Here is a 19,220-nt window from a genome sequence, read left to right as displayed (position 1 = left end):
TGCTTTCTTTCATCCTGGCACCCAAGCTCAATATGTTTAGATTTATTTCATAGTATGTGACACCAAAAGATATATTAAATAAYACAAAATTACCATTCTGAGCTTTTAAAGTAGAAAAGGCTGATTATGTAATATACAGCAATGATTTCAGCACCAGAAACATGTTGCTTCAATTCTAAAGTTGCATCTGTACATTAATCTGTAATTATGCAWGTGCTTTGACAACTCAATTACACTAAAATTATCTAATGTGTCCTATTAGCGAGGCATTTCAAAAGAGCAAAGCTGAAGTTTTAAAAATTTGCCTTGCAAAGCCATAATAGTGAAAAATAAGTATGTGAAGCAGATGGTAGTGTATATATTGGATAATGTTTTATATTTTAKGTTTTGATGTTTTATATTATTATGCAAAAGTAGTTGAAATTCTGGAACCTCTTAAAGTATTTTCCTTTTGCGATTGAATCCTGAATTTCAAATACTGAATGTCAGTGCTGAGAGTATACTTTGATTCTTACGTATGAGAAAGTGAGTGATATAAAGCATATTCATTTGTAGAACTAGGCTTACAGTTTTACTTTTTTCTACTTAATGCTATCAAATAATTTAATAGTAACTTTTATACCTTCTTTTATAGCTTCTTTTATGGCATCTTTTTTAACTTTGGAAAAGTTGTTTGAGCAGCCTTTTGTGAGACCATTTTTGCTTTCCTGGCCTGCAGAGGCCGTTGCTCACTATCTTTTCCTGGAGTGCTTCCACAATGTTTGGTTTCTTACCTGTCTGAAAATGACTGAAAACTAGTGCCTCCCCCTGCTCCCCGTCCTGACTCTTTGTGGTGCATGTTGGGGTGTCCCCTCATATTGCAGATRCACTGATTATCAGAAATACTTTTACAAAAGAGTGGCATTAAATTTTGACTTTTATAATCTCTGCAATGAAATCAATATATCAATTCCCTTCTGGAGACGATTTGCGCCTTGAAGATAATTATTCTCATGTACAGTTCCTTCTCAGTAATATGGGGCACGAGGTAGAGATGGCAATTTTTTCCTAAATCTGAATACTTGCTTCTACAGGTAAAAAAATTAAGGCTGTCAAATGTCAGCATTTTGTTTTGTCTGTTAGATTTATCCTTTTTGGATTGAGGTATTTGGCAGGATTTTTTTTGTACAAGTGACTGATAATTTCACACAATTTTGAAGATTAAWATGTTTCCTTACATCTCAGATCTGGTTTTCACTTTGCGGGAAAGCCTGAAATCCAACAAGAATTACGTCTTTTACTGTCAGTCCTGTGGTGACGTCGTAGTAAAAGACCGGTGAGTACTGCAGTGTCTTGTATTTATAGCAATAAATGCCATCATGATTGGTATTCATGTTTTTTGTATAGAGATAGCTAAAATGTATTTATTTGAAACTGATAGACAAGAACACATTTGAAGCACTACAGATGACAAAAAGCAACATTATCTCAAGCACTTTTTAGCTGTTTATTCATTTACGTCTTGATTTCTTTCTTCCTCTGCACTTTTGGCATCCTTTTCAGTTACTTTCAGTCTCTTGTAAATTTCCTTTGGTCATCATGCTGTAATTATAGAGTGGCTGCTCAGAATATTGACCATAGCTTCCTTTTATCTGTTAAGCAAAGCCTGCCTTCTCATAGTTCAGGGGTGCTGAATTTGGGAAATACTGGAATTGTGTCTTAGTTGTGTGACTCGGCCTTATCTCTGTTCCTTACAAAGTCTGCGGAGTGAACGAGAATTTTAATAAAAAGATSCTGCATTATCTAGCTCTTCTGATGAGCAATTTTGACAGCTTCAGCTGAATATATAAAAATTGTTAGAGATGGACTTAGAACCTTTTATGATCTGTGTGGCTCSTAATACTCAAAATGATAATACAAATATGTTGCCTTCTCTAAACTTCAGTTTTATGGCTAGTCTGAATGTAACTGAAAGAGGATTTTGTAACTTTCATTAGAAAGTCTAGTAAAACTCTTATTTTGATGCATTGCTAAAGTAATGAAACTTCTAATTTCTAGTCAGTAACATTTGCTTTCAAAATACATTGCACTTTTATATTCGCATCTCTGAGTGGGTGTTTTCCTCAATTTCAGCACATCAAATTCATATGCATGTAGTTTAAATCTTTTGGTTCTGCATCCTGTAATGTGACACAAGCAGAATTTTTGAGAAAGGAAAAAGAATGCATGTCCATAGCTTTTCACTTGGCATACTTGCAGGAAGCCTCTGAGCCCCTTGAATGTTGCCACTAAAAAAGACTCAGACAGGGGTAGAAGAGTGGAGCTGCCAGTGTATCCAACACCTTCTGTTCCAGCATTTCCMAAAGGAAGAGAGTAGCATAGTCAGAACTTCTAGCTACAGAATTCATGTGTTCCTCCCTCCAGGATGAGTTAAGTATGACAGTGACAGCAGAGATGGAGGGATTGAAGGGAAGTTACAGAACTGTGTGGAAGAGAACTTTAATTAAAGTGTGAATTACTAGGAAAGGGTCTGTAATAAGTAAAACCTGAGATCTAGAAAATTATACCTTTGAGAAGAAATTGAAGTAAATGGGATTTAGTCTAGATAAGGTTGTGGAGAACACATAAAACTCTTCCAATAGCTACGAAGTTGCTGCAAAGAAGGTGGCAGTAATCTTCAATTGAAGCAAGAGCCTTCATTTTAAAGGTTAGATTAAGAAATATACTAGGAATGGTTTAAATGTAAGTAATCCTTCCTTGGTGCACCAAAATTGCCTCTATACATTTTCTGAAATCCTCTGCCTCAGTCTGTTTCCTTACATAAATCTGATAGCTCTTCACAGATAGGGTTGTGCTCTCTGATTCTTTTTCATTACCCTCACATTACCCGCATTAGAGAAAATTGTTAGTTTTTTTTCTTCCATCATGTAAGAGCTGCAAAGAATTAGGGGCACTTTCTTTTTTCTTTGTCTCCTTCCAGTTAGGCTAAGTGTACCTCATATATAAAATAAATTTTTAAGACTTTGTTTCTGTCGTGAAGAAATTCTTAAAGGCTTGTGGGTGAATGCCAGGTACCCACCAAAGCCTCTCTATCACTCCCCTCATCAGCTGGACAGGGAAGACAAAATTTAATGAAAAGGGCCACAAGTTCTGCCAGCAAAYTTATTCCAGTGTGGGCTTTTCTATCTCTGTGGGACCACAGATTCTGCCAGGCTTCCCATGGGGGATGGGAACAGAACAGTTATAGGTTTAAAAGTCTAAAATCCATTTTACTTCCAGTTTTCTGTAGATAGAGTGATATTACTGAGTATTAGTTAATGGCATTAGGGGTTACTTTGATTAATCCAGCCTTACAGGGATCTTTATGGTCAAATACTTGCCTTAGCCTGGAAGACCATATAAGGGTTATATCCTTATGGCTGGGCTCTCATACACTGGTGCTTAACTTCAATCCTTTTAAAAATAAGTTGATTACCTACTCTTCTGGTTGGAATCTGAGAACTATCTCCAGGAGGAGTTTCAGCCTGACTAGATCAGACACTTGCAGAAGGAGAAAGCTTCTTTTAAAGGTCCCAACCTGAGAATTGTTTGTTGCTCTCTGACTGTGAAGGCAGCCTAGGTGGCTATCTTCAAGTAGAAACTCATTTATTAGGARCAAGTTTAGGGAGATAAATCATCCTATTTTCTGGGTTTTATTATRGTGTTTAGCAGCCTCAATTTAGTGAATACACAGTAAGCCTCAAGCTGGTTTTGTTTGTTTGTATTTCTGAAAAGCTCCATTTTTTCTTCGTATTACATTTTTCCAGTTCTGGTGATCTAGGATATCACTTCCCCCCTATGAGTGGCAAAAGCCTAAAATACAGTGGAAATGCTATATTCTCTGTATAGCTCAAAGTTAGGAGGAGTCTGTTTAGGAAATTCTGATTGGARAAACTGCTTCTGTTGGAAAAGAAGTGAAGATCTTGATGTTGTAGGTTGTGAGGGTAAAGAAATGTTCATGTAATGAAATGGAACAGCATTAGTCTGTGGTTTAAGGTAATCTCTTTTTTTTTTCCCTTGTAAAAACATTGCTGAACARTACCAGCTTTTTGTTATGTTAGTATAAAAAGCAATACAGGAAGACTTTTCAGTGTGACTTCAGGCACTGAAACTAATTGTAAAGGTTGATGAAGAATCAGTTATTAGGCCAGAACTAAACTCARTTTGGCAGAATTGAGTTGTATCTCAAGAAATACTTAAGACCACAGAAAATGAACACAGACAYGGGTAGTGCTGAGAGGTGACTATTTAGTTTTGGTAAAGCTGGGTCAGAGGATGCKTTATTCCAACTTTCATCTGCAGATGGGGCAAGCAGAGTTTAAAGTGTATTGTCTATCTAGAAAAAAAAGGATTTTTTTTTATAAAAGATTATTTCACCTACCGAACAATTCAAAAAGGCCAAGAAACTACAATACAAAGAACTGACATCTTCAGAAAATGTTGGTCWGGGAACTGCAAGAAAGGGAGGATGTCTAACTGCTGGCTTAGCAGCTGTGTTTTTATTTGCATAAGCAAAGTTTTAAGTAAGGAGTAGAATCAAGAAATTTTGTATAAAAGTTTCAGGAGACAGCAGAAGAAATAGGGTTACAAAACGAAAGCATTCAAAGAAACGAGGCAGAAAGGAGAAAATGAAAACGCAATTACAAATGATAATGAAAGCAGAATAGTATTTTAGGAAGCAGTATCCTTGGTCCGTACAGCTACCTGTGAGAGAGGGATTTGCCTTTTTTTTGTATATGACTTTTGAAATTTGGATCCAAGTATCAGAATCTAAATTAAGATTGACTTATCCTTTGTGTTTTTTTTTGGGGGGGGGGGATGGTGGGTTTGGTGTTGTTGTTGTTTGATTTGGGTTTTTTTTTAAATTTTTTTTGTTTTGTTTTGTTGTATTTTATGTTTTGGTTGGGTTTTTAACATGAAGAAGTGCTGTGGTATTTTATTCAGGATTTAGCTTTGTACCAAAGTCTGGTATCTGACTGTAAAACAAAGAACATGCTGAATCTTGCTGTGGCATGAGTCTGTTTCTGTTGTTTTATATCAACATTTGGTGCAAGGGAGCTTTACAAGAAGTAATAATAAGTGTAATTGCATATGCGCATTGTCATATTTTTATGAATGGGTAAAGCTGTTGTATTTTTGCCATGTGATTCATTTCAAGAGCGGATTGTGCCAAATTCTGCCTTACAATTATTGGAGATTCACCCTTGGGAAATGCTTGGCAGGAAATTCAGCCATTGCTTTCTTAGAATACTTCCAAAGAAAGTGTCTTTGACCAAAAAGAGAGTAAAGCACTTCCTTTTGAGAAAATGCCATACTTGCCCACTATTTGTAGGAAGTCTAAACTCTCTTTTAGTGTCTTAGAAATTAATTATAATGYATTGAAATACTTGTCTCTTCTTCCCTCTAAGGAAATTTCTCAGAGTTCTTCCTCTACCGAGTGAAAACTGGAGTGATTTAGTTGAAGAGTGGTGTTGTCACCCTGACCCATTTGCCAGAAGCCCTTTGCRCCCTCAGCATGGTGACTGTTTTCTTGGAGACACTTTTTTTCTGCTGAATTCAGGAAATGAATCCCATCTGCCTGAATCCCCTGCTTGCTGCTCAGAGGCYGGACACAATGTTTCTCAGAGTGACTCCAGCTTGGTAAAGTATTTTCTTCAACTAATTCTTAGGKGAATTTATTTGAACATTTTCATTGTAAAGTACTTTCTTTCATTCCTARTTTATTTAATTTGTATGTATTACAGAACTGTTTTGAGGGTCATAGGGATTTTTTGACATTCAGCTGTAGAGAAGCCAGAAAATATTCTAGGCTATGTTTTACATTTTCTGAAGCTCACACCATAGTCTTTATGTTCACCTTGATATGTAAGTAGAACTTAGTCCTAGAAAAGGAATTAGAAGCTACTTAGTTATGTGGTTCTRCACCCAAATGTTTTCCCCCAAAATTTTAGGCGTTTGTCAAAGGATAGTAGAACAAAGAGTGATTTTTCTTTTTACTTCAACTTTTAGAAAGACTTGGAAATAYCAGAATATGTGCTTTGGGTTTAGATATGGATGTCTTATGTTCTTAAAGCATAATAAGAAAATTGAGGTTTTTTGACTGCTTTTTGTAGTGAAAGGAACCTGTCATCTCATGTTATAGCTCTTCATGTTGATGTTTCTGAGGTCTTCCAGGACKAGATMGATTCATCAACCAAGTSTGTAGGAAGAAGGATGTAATTTGGCTTRGAAACATCAAAATTTGTTGTTGCCCAGAGGGAAAARAAATGTAGGGGTGMTGATGTGTCAGTGGTGGGATAAAAACCATGAAGAAAGACAATTCAGTACTTTACTCATCGTGGACATCTAGCACTTGTATAGTACAAGTTGAAGCAATAATCTTTTCTTCTGCTGGAAGAACATCGAGGAACTAAGTTCACCAAAGCCTACAGTTCCATAAAACCTTTACTATTAATCTACTGCTTGTCTGCATTTGTGCTGACAAAGATGGGGCCTACACTGTATGCTGCATTTTCTTCCAACACCAARTATCAAAACTGATTATTGAAATCCGTCTGCATTGCTGCCTTAGCGATTTGCATCTGTTAACAATTGATGATTTACTCTGTAGAGATCCCCAGCATGAAATGTTTAATCTCTTGAGAGCTAAYACCAGAGACCCCGATTTCTACCTGCTGCTTATAGCGATGTGTAATCCCCAGGAAGAATCACTGCAATTCTCGCARTTCAATAGTTGTTGGTGCAATGCTCCAAGCATCCTCTCTGCCTGGGGAGCAGTTTGTCCTGTTGTCCCTATTTTCAAGTTTTGCAGCTGTGGTCCCTTGGGTTCCTTGTTCTATTACTCTTTGAAAAGCAGAATATGTGGAGAGGAAAATAAGGACTGATACCCTGAAAGGATATCAGCATGGTAGAAGCAGATTAATTTGGCTTAACTCTGTGACAATGGGGTTATTTATTCTAAGTTTCCTTGAGAAGGAGGCGGAGTAGATGATTCCAAATTTCCAAGAGGACAATGCTTTCTGCCAGAGATTGCCAAAATGAATTCTCGCATTTCAGTAATCTTAAAGAGATTTTAGAACAACAGAACAAATACAGGAAGAGGCACAGTGCATGGAGTTCATATTGCACACTTCTTCATCAAAGAGAATGTTTGCGAAAAAAAAGATTGATTTGGAGGCAGAAATGTAATAAAAGGATGTGGAACAAAGTTGTTATTGAGATGTGGGTCAAATCAGGRTAACAGCAGAACTTTTGAATGAGGGAGGAGGCTGTTTTATGTCAGAGGCATATAATAGTTGTTTAGGATGATGAATTTTCATGTTTGCTTCCTTAAACTTGCATTGAAGTTGAGAATTTGTTCCTTGTTTGTGTCAAATCCCTTTTTTTACATCTTTCCCACTTGCAATGAATTCTCATTTCTGTGTTTGCTTATTTCCAGCATCACTCAGCTGCCAAGCAAATGAGCAAAACTGTTAGATCTAGCAGAAAGTGGACTAATAAGGAAAAAACTCCTCATACTGAAGCATAAAATTCTTCCATAATATGAGTAATAGAAAGTTACAGGCAAGACAGATTGCTATTGGCATAAATGTTCTCATTTCAGAGAATATTGTTGCAGTCTGCTTTAGTACAAAAGTTCTTTTTTAATTGCATTGCAATTCTTTGGAAAATGTTTGCCTATGACCAGAATAGTAGSAGAAATGTACCAGGGATGCTTAAACAATATTTTCCAGACTCCAATGGGATTAAGACAGCATCCGTCCATTGCAAAAATATTTGTCACATCTATTAGTCTTCCAGTGTAACATAGTTTTTRAATGTCACGTGGTCTTGCAGCATCTTAATAGTATCTCTTGGGGAAAATATTTTTCCTGACACTGTATCAGGGATCCTTAGGAATAGAAACAGAAACTGTTAGGCTTGTGATCCACCTGCATCTGCAGATTGCCAGCAGCTGCAAGTTGTCAAATAGATATATTGATTTAATTAGTTGAGCTAAAACTATCCCTTTTTCCATTGAAGCATGATACGAGTTAGTGTTGTTTTTTAGGCACAGTTCTCAGTCAGCACCTGTAACTGTAGTCAGAAAAAAACCCTCAAGTTGTAGCTTTCAAGTCAGTACTGCGTATTCTGTACTTGTCCTGTGCAGTGTTTGTACCAGTCTCAAACACTGGCTTATGTAAAACCTTGTCTATTTATCCTTGCTTTTCACACTGAGCAAGTAATTTCACTGCATATGTTTGAGAGGAGTAGAAAGGTCAGAATTGGGAAAGGGTATAACTACATATATATGAACCAGATGATTTTTCTCATCTCCATAGCAAGGGGACTTTAGTTCCTACATAGTCAGATCTCAGGCTTTTAGTTTGATTCTCTGTTTTTGACCATCATTAAGGTTATATATATGTGCTGCTTTCAGACCAGAGCTCTAATGTGCTACCCCCAGGTTAATAAGCTCACACAGAGCCAGTTCTGAAGTTTAGACTTTAGATTAAAGTCGGAATTGTGCTTACTTCTTAGATGTATCAAATTTAAATATTAACACTGTAATAAGAGTAGTTATAGGGTAGAATTTCATTGAGAAATGAAATCTTTTTCAAAGGGCGATAATAGATGCATAAAGCTAAAGCAGATATTCAGTGATGTTTTGARGAGTGTACAGACTCCTTGAACTAGATATTGTTATCCACATTGTTGTTTTTAATAAGCCCTCGATGATCATTGCTTCCTCTGAATTTATGAAGACTTTCTGAACTTGTGTATACTTTTAATACGAAAAATGCTTTCATATAGTGAGTACCAAACTATATTATGTATTGTATGAAAAATGCCTTCCTTTTTTTTATACAAACAGGGTTAGAATTTCATAGCATGAGCTATGAGGGCATATGTTTGGTTTTTTCTGTTCAGCTTTTCCTAAACATTTGTTATTTTATGTGTCTCAATGATACATAATACAGATCAGTTTTCTGATTATTGTCCTGTTATGTGTATTTTCATCTCACATATGGAAACTGYTTTGCACTTCTGGCAATAATTCTTATTCTTTGTCAATACCTTCTCTGTATCTGTTTGAACTGAGGGAGAAGAGTTGTTCAAGAGCAGAATCCACTGCATCTTTCTGAAATATCATGCTGGGTTGTGTACTTCAGCTGTTTCCTAGTAACTCAAAATAATCTGCAGACATTTTTTGCTCTCTGCAGAACATTGAACTGGTATTCAACGCCTGTAAAACTGTCCACAGTGGTTAGAACTTGTTACTGAGTAATAGCAGTCACATTGCAGCATACTATTTTATGTATATATTATGGATTACTTAATTTCAGGTGCATTATTTCACCCTTACCAAAATCGAATTTAGTTTATCATTTTATCATCCAGTCAGTCATATTATAAGATTCTTCTATTAGCTATTACAGGTTGTGCTGWGTGTATATATTTCCAGATTTTAAAATGAGGATGAAACTTGCAAGCAATCCAAGTGTAGAAAGCTGAAGTAGTGAAGGCAAATCTGTGTGCATGTAAACATAGAAGACAGAAGCAAGTACAAAGGTCACTATCTGCTCTGTAAATTTTGTTACAATTATGCATTCCTTTTTCAGAATATCTGAGTGACATTTAAATGATATTTCTTTGTCCTACAGAAGTCAAAAGAAAATACCAGAGTAATTTGTAAGCGCTGCAAGACAATGCTGGGAGAAACAGTTTCATCAGGTATGAGATGTACAAAAAAAACCAGACTTGACTGTATCAGCCTTTGTGCACTGGAGGTTAAAAACACTGGAGGAAAGTAGTTTATCAGTCAAGTGCAGGGCTGATTCTTGTGTGTTTGTCTCATTCCGTTCTGGAACAGATGAGATTGTTGCTTCCAGTGTTAGAGCTTGAAAGCAACTTTCAGCAGGAATTTTCTTTACCCTTGCTTCTGTGGTGTATTCGGCTAATTCCAAACCTTTGGAAGTCTCAATACATGATTCCTGTTTACTAGGAATCCCAGTAAAAATGGAGACCTGAGAAATTATCGGTTGCTTATTTTCCTATCTGTTCTGGAGAATAAGTGAAAAGTAAATTCAGAATTTGATCAGCACAACTAGAAGCTGCAGATCTTATTGCTAACAGTGAGCCTGGTTTTGTGGGAAGGAAGCTTTGTCAGAGAAACAGGTTATGTCTCATCCTCATCTGTTGATGAGCTGTTGAGTTTATCAGTTGAAAAGCTGTAATTATACTGGATCAGCAGGGTTTACCTGAAGTAGTGTAAAGATGAGTGTCTGGTTGTTTTTAAAATTCAGTTATTAGCAGAAGGGAAGCATAGATAAGACTGTTGTTAGCAGGGTTCCTTCTTTCATTCTCCCTCTGCTTCACTGCATCAGTCAGTGTAAGCTTGTCTCAGTTCAGAGATCTGGTGAATAGAAAAACTTCTCAGAAAATGCAAAGGCTATTTAAAAAATGTCATAAGGAGATACAAGACAGAAGGTCTTTTGTTACAGAATGTTCTGATTATCCTGTACAGGATCTAACAATACAGGCTTCAATGAAACCAAATTTAAGGAACAGTGTTGGAAAGCCCAAAAGCGAGATGTGACTTTGGGAAAGGAGTGCTTGGAGAAGAGTGTGAATAACAAGGTCATGAGTAATAGGTCAGTGGCAAAGGGGAAAGGCAAACACTGTATGGAYGTGCAGGGCTTTGGTATGGACTCTGAACAGGGCTAAAATTAGATAGAATATCCATTGTTTTGACTACATTTCTTCAGTACTGTAGGAAATTTAGGTAGAGTTCAGAGAATAGACAAATGAACCAGAGATTCATGGTATAAGCCTAGGCAGAGCATCTCTGTGGAAAGAGACTAGAGAGCAGGTATGTGAGTCTGGAAGATAAAGCAGGATTAGAGCAGTGTAGCTGTGGACACCAGATTCAGCTTTGAGATTCCCCCATTGGCAGTTCCTTCCCCCAACTCTATCAACATATATTTTTATTATTTCTTCTTGGGAAATCACACCTTCTGTCTCTCTGAGCAAACAGCTCCTGAATTCCAAGTACCCTTATAGCAGWAGCACCAATTCCTTACTCAGGGTAATGGCTGAGGAAGAGAAGGACTGAACTGTCTTTTTCTCCAAGAACTGTCTCCAAGAATCCACATAGCATGGAGCAGATTTCAATTAAACTTAGAGGTAAAATGTARTTTCCTAACAGTGAAGATAATTTAGAAAGTGAAGTATTTACCTGGAGAARGGGTGAGATTACCAAGCCTTTGGAGTCTTTAAACAGAAACAGTCTTCCTGAAATGCTTTCTTTCATCCAGTTTTAATGGTATGTGTCAACATAGATAAGAGAGAGATAAGTCAACATAAGACAATCTGTCCTTAAAACTTGTGGAACAGATGAATCTTCCAGTTGTTCACATGTTAAGGTTTAGTTAGAATGATTTTTTTTTACTTAGTCTGTTTTGCTGGCCCTCTAGTTAGGCTGTATTTGCAAYATAGACCCAGCAGATCTTCAGTATGATCATCATTGACCTGACTTTATTGATGGAGGTTAAATTACATTCTCAAACACTTACATTTAGTGTTAAAAGCTGTCTTAGTGGAGCTCTTGGTGAACAGTTTCATTGAAATTCAGAATGTATGCAGTGTGAGTGTTGAGTTAGTATGATTTTTGGAAAGAAGTTCCATTCTGCTCTTTGAGCAAAGAAGAAAATTATTCCCCTGTGTGAGCTGTTATTAAAACTGTCTCTTGTGATTCACTGCAGCATTACTAAGCAGCAGAGGGTACTAAAATACTTATGTAAGCTATGCTGATCTCAGTGCTTTAGGAAAGTTCTTTCAATTCGTCTTTCAGATTTGGCTTGAGCTCTTGCTTGCTTTGGTTGAAGATGATTGTTCCCTGCATTAAACAAAGATCAAYATGAATGAGGAATTGCTGATCCTGTAATTAGCTCAGAGCAGTTTTCTTCAGGCAGTGCAGGCTTTTTGTTCTGGTTGCTTCTCCTATGAACCAAAGCAGAATTTGATCGTCTGCTGCACCTCTTAACTGACTACTGAACAAATGTTTAGTTAGTATAGTGATATGGTGACTTACAGTCTAATCTTAACAAGTTGGTTATTCTGTTATATTTGAAAAACGTTTTTTGTCATTTTAGATACCATTAAATATTATGTCACCGAGGTGATTATTCAACTAGCTGAGGGAAGTTTCAGTCCAACACCAAGGTAACAAAAAAAAAGCAGATAATTTGCTCAAGTATATGTTTTTGAAAGGATGCTAGAAATACTTTAATGTTGTAGATTCTTGAATAATAACATACAATAACAGAGTGCAATTTTATGTAATCATCACAGAATTAAGCATTAAAAAGGCAAAGTAGCTTAAATTTGCTCATGTACAGTTTTGTTTGTCATCTCATGCAGGAAATATATTATGTATAATTTGTCACAGTGTCTCACTATTCAGGTGATAATCCAAAATAAAATACTTTTTTATTTTGTGCTATTTAAATTTCCACMATATCTGGTAACTAATTATGGAAACAGAAGTTTATGTCAGGTAAAGTTAAATTAAGGAAAGCTTGAAATGTTTAATTGGAAGTGAGACTTTTGAATTTTGAAGTAATTCAGTTTGAATTTAAGACTAGCATGCTGGTAACATACAAGGATGTAATCATGATTCTTTCTTACTGTGAATTATATTTGAAATATGTGCATCATTCTGAACTTTGTCTTCATATGTATAAAATACAATAGGGAAAAGCTTCTATTCATCATTTGACATTTGGTGTCAGCCAAAATAAAGGATGTGGAGCAATTTAGAATCCTCATCTAATAAAAATTCCTGTTACAGGAAATAAAAAGCTCTCTATTTTTGAGTTTGAAGATAAAGAAGCCCCATCTTTCAGTAAAATGTGACTGTAGGATGTAGTGGAATTGAAGTATGAGATACTTATTTACCTGTAGTGCATAGATATGAATGACTGTCTGTGTARTTGTTATGAAAGCATGATATGTGGTTAATTCTTAAACAGGTCTCAATTTGTACAGAGCATGGTTGCTCAGTGTCTTTTGGAATTATCCTCTGCTAAAAGCACATTTCGATTCACCATTAAAGGAGATGATGGAAAAACCTATATTCTGGTAAGTTTTTTAAACCTTCATCTTGCTGAAAAATGTATTCCAGTTCCTAAAATGTATTATTTATGGTATTCATTATTGTATATTAAAAAAAATTAACAAATTCAGATTCTTGAAGCGGGTCTGAGGTACTTGTGTTCAAGTAAGAAAATTCCTGAGTTTTTAATCCTAGTAGATGTACACGTAGAAATTTTCTCTTACTGATGCACGAATGGAAGTACTACAGCACCACAAGTAGCACAGAAATAACACTATTTTGTGTTAATGGAAAGCTTAAGTTTTAGCTTTTTAATATATATTTCACTGTCTTGCTCCATTGCTTCTTTACGTTAATCACTAGAAGTGCCTCTTCCAAAAGCGTTGTCTCAAATCAGCAGGGACTATTAATGTAGGCAGTGCATTGCATTGCAAAGTGCAAATAAAAATAAAACTGGTTGTTATACTTAATGTTCTAATGCTGTTAAACTTGGTTAAACTTKATATTTAGATAGTGACAGCTAGATTCCTCAAACTTTTAGAATGGACAAGATTTACCTTAATACTGTACGATTATTATAACCAGGGATGTTTCCTTTTATTTCTGAACTAAATATAGGTATAGAATTTGTATTTTTGCAGTTTACAGAAATAATTCATAGACCAAAAGATAAAGAAATACATTATTTTAGGTTCCTGCCCTGGAAAAACTTATAAAAGCACTTTCTTGAGGTAATCTAATCACAAGAACTGTTTTATATATGCTTTGTCCAAGTTCTATAATTTTGGAACTTCCAGATGCTGAGTGAATAATATGCTTTGTCCAAGTTCTATAATTTTGGAACTTCCAGTGCTGTTGCTTTTAAATAAATTTTAGTGCCAGGACAACATTTGTACAACCATTGAGAAATACTCTTCTGTGATGATAAAATGAAGGTTTCATTAGCAGACCCATAATTATCATTATATATTATTGAATTGAGGAGTCATTAAAAATCATTATGATTTTCCCCTTGTAGCTTATCTATTCCCAAGTTCCCTAAAATTCTGTTGCTTAAGTCTAGTAGCTTAGATACAGCAAACTGGTTTTTTTTTTTTTAAGAGAAAAATTCCCTCATTTCGTAGATTGCCRTTACTCTTAACTCTGAGATGCATTTTTGCCAATGTATTGATTAGAGGAGTGGACTGAATTAGATAGGGACTGGCTTCTGATTGGTGTCTCTTCCTTTATATTGGTTAATTGTGAGTTTTTTGTTGATGTTTTTAGTATTTAACATGAGAAAACCCTTATGCATGTCCAAAGTGAGGTTCTGGCTACTGCATACACATCAGCAGGTGTTCTGGAGTCAGGGGTTAAGTGTTAGGACTCAGAGGCTTTGTGAACTCAAATACAATGTAAGCTCTATTTATATTAATGATTGCCAACAGCTTAACAATAAAATGTGGGTGCTTGAGGCTGTGAGCACACAGCCAGGGTACACAAGTGGGCTCATCACTGATGCATCATGAACCAGCTGTCTCACTTGTTTGTTTTGATAATGAGCCAAAGATACTAGTTCACAGTGTTTGTGCTTACCTGCATGAATACACACAACTTAGACTGTGTATGTGATWATTAAAGTTAAGGTTTATCACATGTCTTTTAAATTTTTTTAAACCACAAATAATATGTATACTTACTTTCCTCTATTCCTCTGTATCATTTAGAATTACCAATTATGTTGTTTACAGATATCATAGTAAGACTTTCAATTTTTTAAGTTACACTTATTCTGTGTAAAACATATACTAGCTATGTTTTATTTATATTATTTTTTAAGGATGTCAATAAGCAAAAGTTTCTTTGTTTCATGGGAAAAAAGTGCTACAAACAGAGGTCCTTATTTGTCCTATGTCTCTGCCCTCTTTACATTCTGTAAAAGGTGAATCACTTGTCTCCTCTCTTTGCTCCACTGTTGAAGGGTTCCCTGTAAGAGGACAGCAGACAGTGAGATAGGAGAACACAAGCAAAATGGTACATTATTGGTCTGCATAGCAGCATCTTAATAGCTAATTTTTTCTGTACTGTGAAAAAGTATAGCTTTGAAAGAGGTAAATAAGTGGTTTTCTGGATAGATACAGGGAATTAATCTTGTGGATGGGATCAATCTCATAAAACCCAAAAAAGATACATGTGTGAGAATCAAAACTGYGTGGTAGTTTGGGCTCTTTGAATACTATCTCCAGTCTTTCAGTACTGAAAGTTTCTGCAGTTCAGAACTGCAGTTTTTGGAGTGGGATTAGACTGTAAAGTGCCTTGAAAGTAAGGCAGCTTCTATTTYAAGAGTGAGCAGAGAGGGAGTGGGAAGATATCCCAAGAAAACTAATATGTAACAAAGTGGGAGAAATCTGTAAGTCTGATTATTGTCCATGTCCTAGAGAGCATGAGCAGAACAGGTTTGCATTTAAGATTGGAGATGGGGAGGACATTGCAGTGATCAAGAAGTGAGATAATGAGAATCTTGTTGAGACTTAGCTACCCAGCTGTGTTAAAGAGCTTTATTCTTTATGAAATATGTGGAAACCACATCTTTACCTGAACAGAGTATGAGGGCAAAATAGCTTTAATGAAAGATGTTTGCATTAGTTACTGTGTACTGATGAAAGTAATAGGAATGTCTGCGATAACTAAGAAAGAACTAGCAAAGAAAAAGAAAAGAATTGGGTTTTTTTTTAATCCATGTTAAATTCAAATTGATGCCTAATTGTGCACAAATTAATACTGGAGACCCAGACTGAGATACAGAGAAACTGATCACCGAATCTAAGTTGTAGAATTTCAGATGTTTGGTTCAAGACCCATGAAGTATAACTGAGATAGATTTGTTGCAGCTTTTCTCCAAAAAACATCCTTAAAGCTTATTGACAAAATTATTTGAAAACAATGAAGAAAAGACCAGCAACCTCCCAAATACTTTTTTTTTTCTGATTCTGTCATTTCAGAAAAGGTCATCAATCACATTATGAATGAATTCGGAGCTTTATGTATTTATCTTTCTGTGGAGTTTCTTTTCTTACTGGGGTTAGTGTGGAAGGAATTTGGCTGTATAACAAGGYAGAAAGGAAGGAAAGATTGCACGTACTTGAAACCTAGATCCAAATATGGAACTGTGTTAGCCAGAAATAACATGTACAAACTGCTTAGAGTCAACAAACTGAGTCTGGGTGAGTGATTATTCACTCAGACTGGAAGCAAGATCAAAAAATAATTCATGCATGAGGAAAAGAATGTAAAATACTGCCTGAAAAAGTAAATGTAGTTCAGAAGTTGATTTTTCTCATGGCCAGGAATCCTTCCACCCCCAGAGATTCGTTTGTTTTCTCTGTGTTGTATGCTAAATTATTAACACAGATTTGTTGTGTTTCCATTGAGCCAGAGATGTACATACAAGGTGTAGAAGATGATTGTCAGATGCCAAATGCCAACACTTGTGGTAGAAATGAGTGCTTTTCAGATGGACCAGGTTGCAAATTACATGCTTTGGTTGCTTTTTCTACAGCAAATTGCAGAAGGATTTAGAAAGGAGCAGACAGCTGTTGCTGCATTGTTCCCTTGTCTAGTTTGAAGGATATTCTGCTTCTGAAAAGCATCTTCCACACAAAATGTTAGAAATTTCAAAAGGAAGAAACTCTGTTCAGTTAAAACTAAATGTGTTGGCAGTGGCTTGTGTTTTTTCACCATTTTCTCCCAACACCTCTTCAGCACTTGTCTTTAAGCACCTTGTGTAATGGTCCTAGCTAATGAGGTATATTTTGCAGTTTAGGCTATAAATGTGTACACAGAGTTACCAGAGCAAAACTGATGAACAGCTACTTGCAAAGCCAAGAGGGCTTGCTTGTCATCATTTATGTGCATATGCTACAGTGATTCTCCTCCTCCCATCCCCTCCCAAGATATCTTTATCAATATATCTCATTCCTTCTTTATGAAGCTTCCACTGTAATGTTCTGAGCCTTGGGCTCTGATAAATTGTGACTGTCACATTTAATTACGACATATACTATGTGTCCTGTTAATGATGGCTTTCTGCCTCCACAGGGGATATCATGTGTCTGCTACCTAACATCATGTAACTTGTTTTACTTGAAGCTGATTAGATCATGAGAAGCAGAATATTGCTCTCTAGTGAGCAGCACTGTATAAATYCCCTTTTCTGTGATAAATATTTCATATATAAACATTTCATACAGACAGAGGATTTGTAAAAATTGATTTCCATTGTTAACTTGGTTCACTTCATTACTGCAGGCTRTGAATAAAGGGAAAGCCTGACTTATTTGTATGGTGCTTAGCAGGAAAGCTCTGGATCCAAGTCAGAACACTGATGCCAAGTCACACAAAGATTAAATAAGATTCATAATGTGATGCAAAAAGTTCAGATTTCTCAGAACTTTTCGCAACAAATATCCCTCAAATCGCTGTGAGCAAATGGCACTGAAGAATGCCAGACCCATCATGAAATTTGGTAAAGATTTATTTTCCAAGTAAGGGTCTGTTGCAGCAGTTTGTAAATCCCAGCATTCCTTTTACACCATGTTTATTGCTGTCTTTTTCCTTGCATATATTAGCTCCATACAGTCATAACTACCACGCTTCTTCTGAAAATCCTGGTTTTTGGCACTTCAGTGGGCAGTCTTTCAGTTCCCTGTCTTTAGCTCTCAGTTGCTCAACACCATATGCTTGACTAATGCCTAAAAAAATGAGAAATTGGAGAAATAAAACCTTGTACTGAAAGAAATGACTTGGGGCTGTTTCTTTTGTTACTACCAAAGGGAATGTGCTACAATCACAAAAAGAGGCCACTTCAGAGAAATGTTCTTAAGAGGGACTGATAAATCAGACAACTGTTTACTGAATTTACCTTTTTTCTCCTTTCACAGAAGTTGTGCAGACTGTGCTGAATAATGAAATATCAATTTATGTCTGGTAATACTTTGTTAGAAAYTTTGTAAGCATGTGGCTTTGGTATCAGCTGATTTATTGTTAAAGTAACCAATTGAAATTATGTAATCTACAGTAAAATTAATTATTTCTTCATTTTTAGATATGGCTTTTAAATTCTGACACATTGCTGGTAGAGTCTTCAGGAAGTTCCTCCTCCCACAGTGTTTTTACGCTGTTTGGAGATACTTTCATGTCTAGCTCTGGACCAGTGGGAACCTGGAATGCTGCCAAAGTCCTTTACCAGCCATGCATTAAATGCAGGAATAAGGAGTAAGTACAGCCTTTTTTGAACTCAGATTCTGGTATTTATTTGCTTTGCATTAGTGTTTCTTCCATGTTCTTTGGAACGTTTATTAATCTCASTTATAAACCTCTTTGAATTTGCAGATTTCTTAAAATATTTTTTTCTTTACAAAATGCCAGAGGAGTAGTATTCAGTTTCTGTTACAGCAAGAGAGAATTGGGTTGTTAAAATTTTGCACTGTAATATTAAAATATATACCAAAGAGTTTTGTTGTTTCTAAGGGCACATATAGGCAACTTAGGTATTAGTGCTTAAATTTAATTTGCTTTCAGCCTAGTGGTGACTTTATTTCAAAATGCAGTAGGGCCCTGAGAGAACAGAAAAGAGAAGAGGTGAGGAAGGTAGTTATGTACAGTGTCATAAAAATGCTGGTTTTGGATATGTCTGGGTGTGCTGGAGCCTTCATAAATGAAATATTTGATTTCAGGAAGCTTTGAGTTCAACATTGTGAAAAACATACACTACCTAACACATTAAAGCCTTTACCTGTTGGAGAGCAAAAATAAGACAATGTTGATTAAGCAGGGGCTTCAATGTTTGCAGGTGGTGTAGTATGATTGTAGCATTGTTTACTTCTTTTGTTTGTGCAGTGATAGAAAAGAAAGCATTGATTTTGTGTAAGTCACACTTAAATAGTGTTTTGGTGCTGTTGTTTTTTCTTTAAATTTTGGAAACTAGGTGAAAGATTTAAATAGTTGTGGATGAAGACATTCACTCTAGACTCAGCCAATACACAAATAATTTATAGCTCAGGACCTCATAAAGGTACAACAGAAATGTTTCCTCACACAGACAAGCAAACGTGTGTATGAATTTAAT

At 35.9% G+C, this 19,220-nt stretch overlaps 1 protein-coding gene across 3 annotated transcripts in view; it reads left to right on the top strand.

Moving 5' to 3' along the window:
- The window catches only part of UBE3D (ubiquitin protein ligase E3D), a 76,187-nt gene that overhangs the window by 1,406 nt on the left and 55,561 nt on the right, over positions 1–19,220 (top strand). For all 3 annotated transcript variants that reach the window (XR_008965580.1, XM_057369548.1, XM_057369537.1), the window contains exons 3-8: positions 1,225–1,315; positions 5,427–5,658; positions 9,663–9,732; positions 12,153–12,222; positions 13,032–13,140; positions 18,198–18,367. Coding sequence is in view for 2 of the 3 variants with exons in the window: in XM_057369548.1 (XP_057225531.1) it covers positions 1,225–1,315; positions 5,427–5,658; positions 9,663–9,732; positions 12,153–12,222; positions 13,032–13,140; positions 18,198–18,367 (742 nt within the window). In the remaining variant the exon portion in view is untranslated. The remainder of the gene's footprint in view (positions 1–1,224; positions 1,316–5,426; positions 5,659–9,662; positions 9,733–12,152; positions 12,223–13,031; positions 13,141–18,197; positions 18,368–19,220) is intronic.

Source organism: Malurus melanocephalus, unplaced genomic scaffold, assembly GCF_030028575.1.
Source record: "Malurus melanocephalus ecotype Western Australia unplaced genomic scaffold, MMel_1.1 scaffold_4, whole genome shotgun sequence".
Classification (NCBI taxonomy): Eukaryota; Metazoa; Chordata; class Aves; order Passeriformes; family Maluridae; genus Malurus; species Malurus melanocephalus.
The sequence above is the reverse complement of the archived record's forward strand: the minus strand, read 5'-3'. Positions and strand labels throughout refer to the sequence as shown.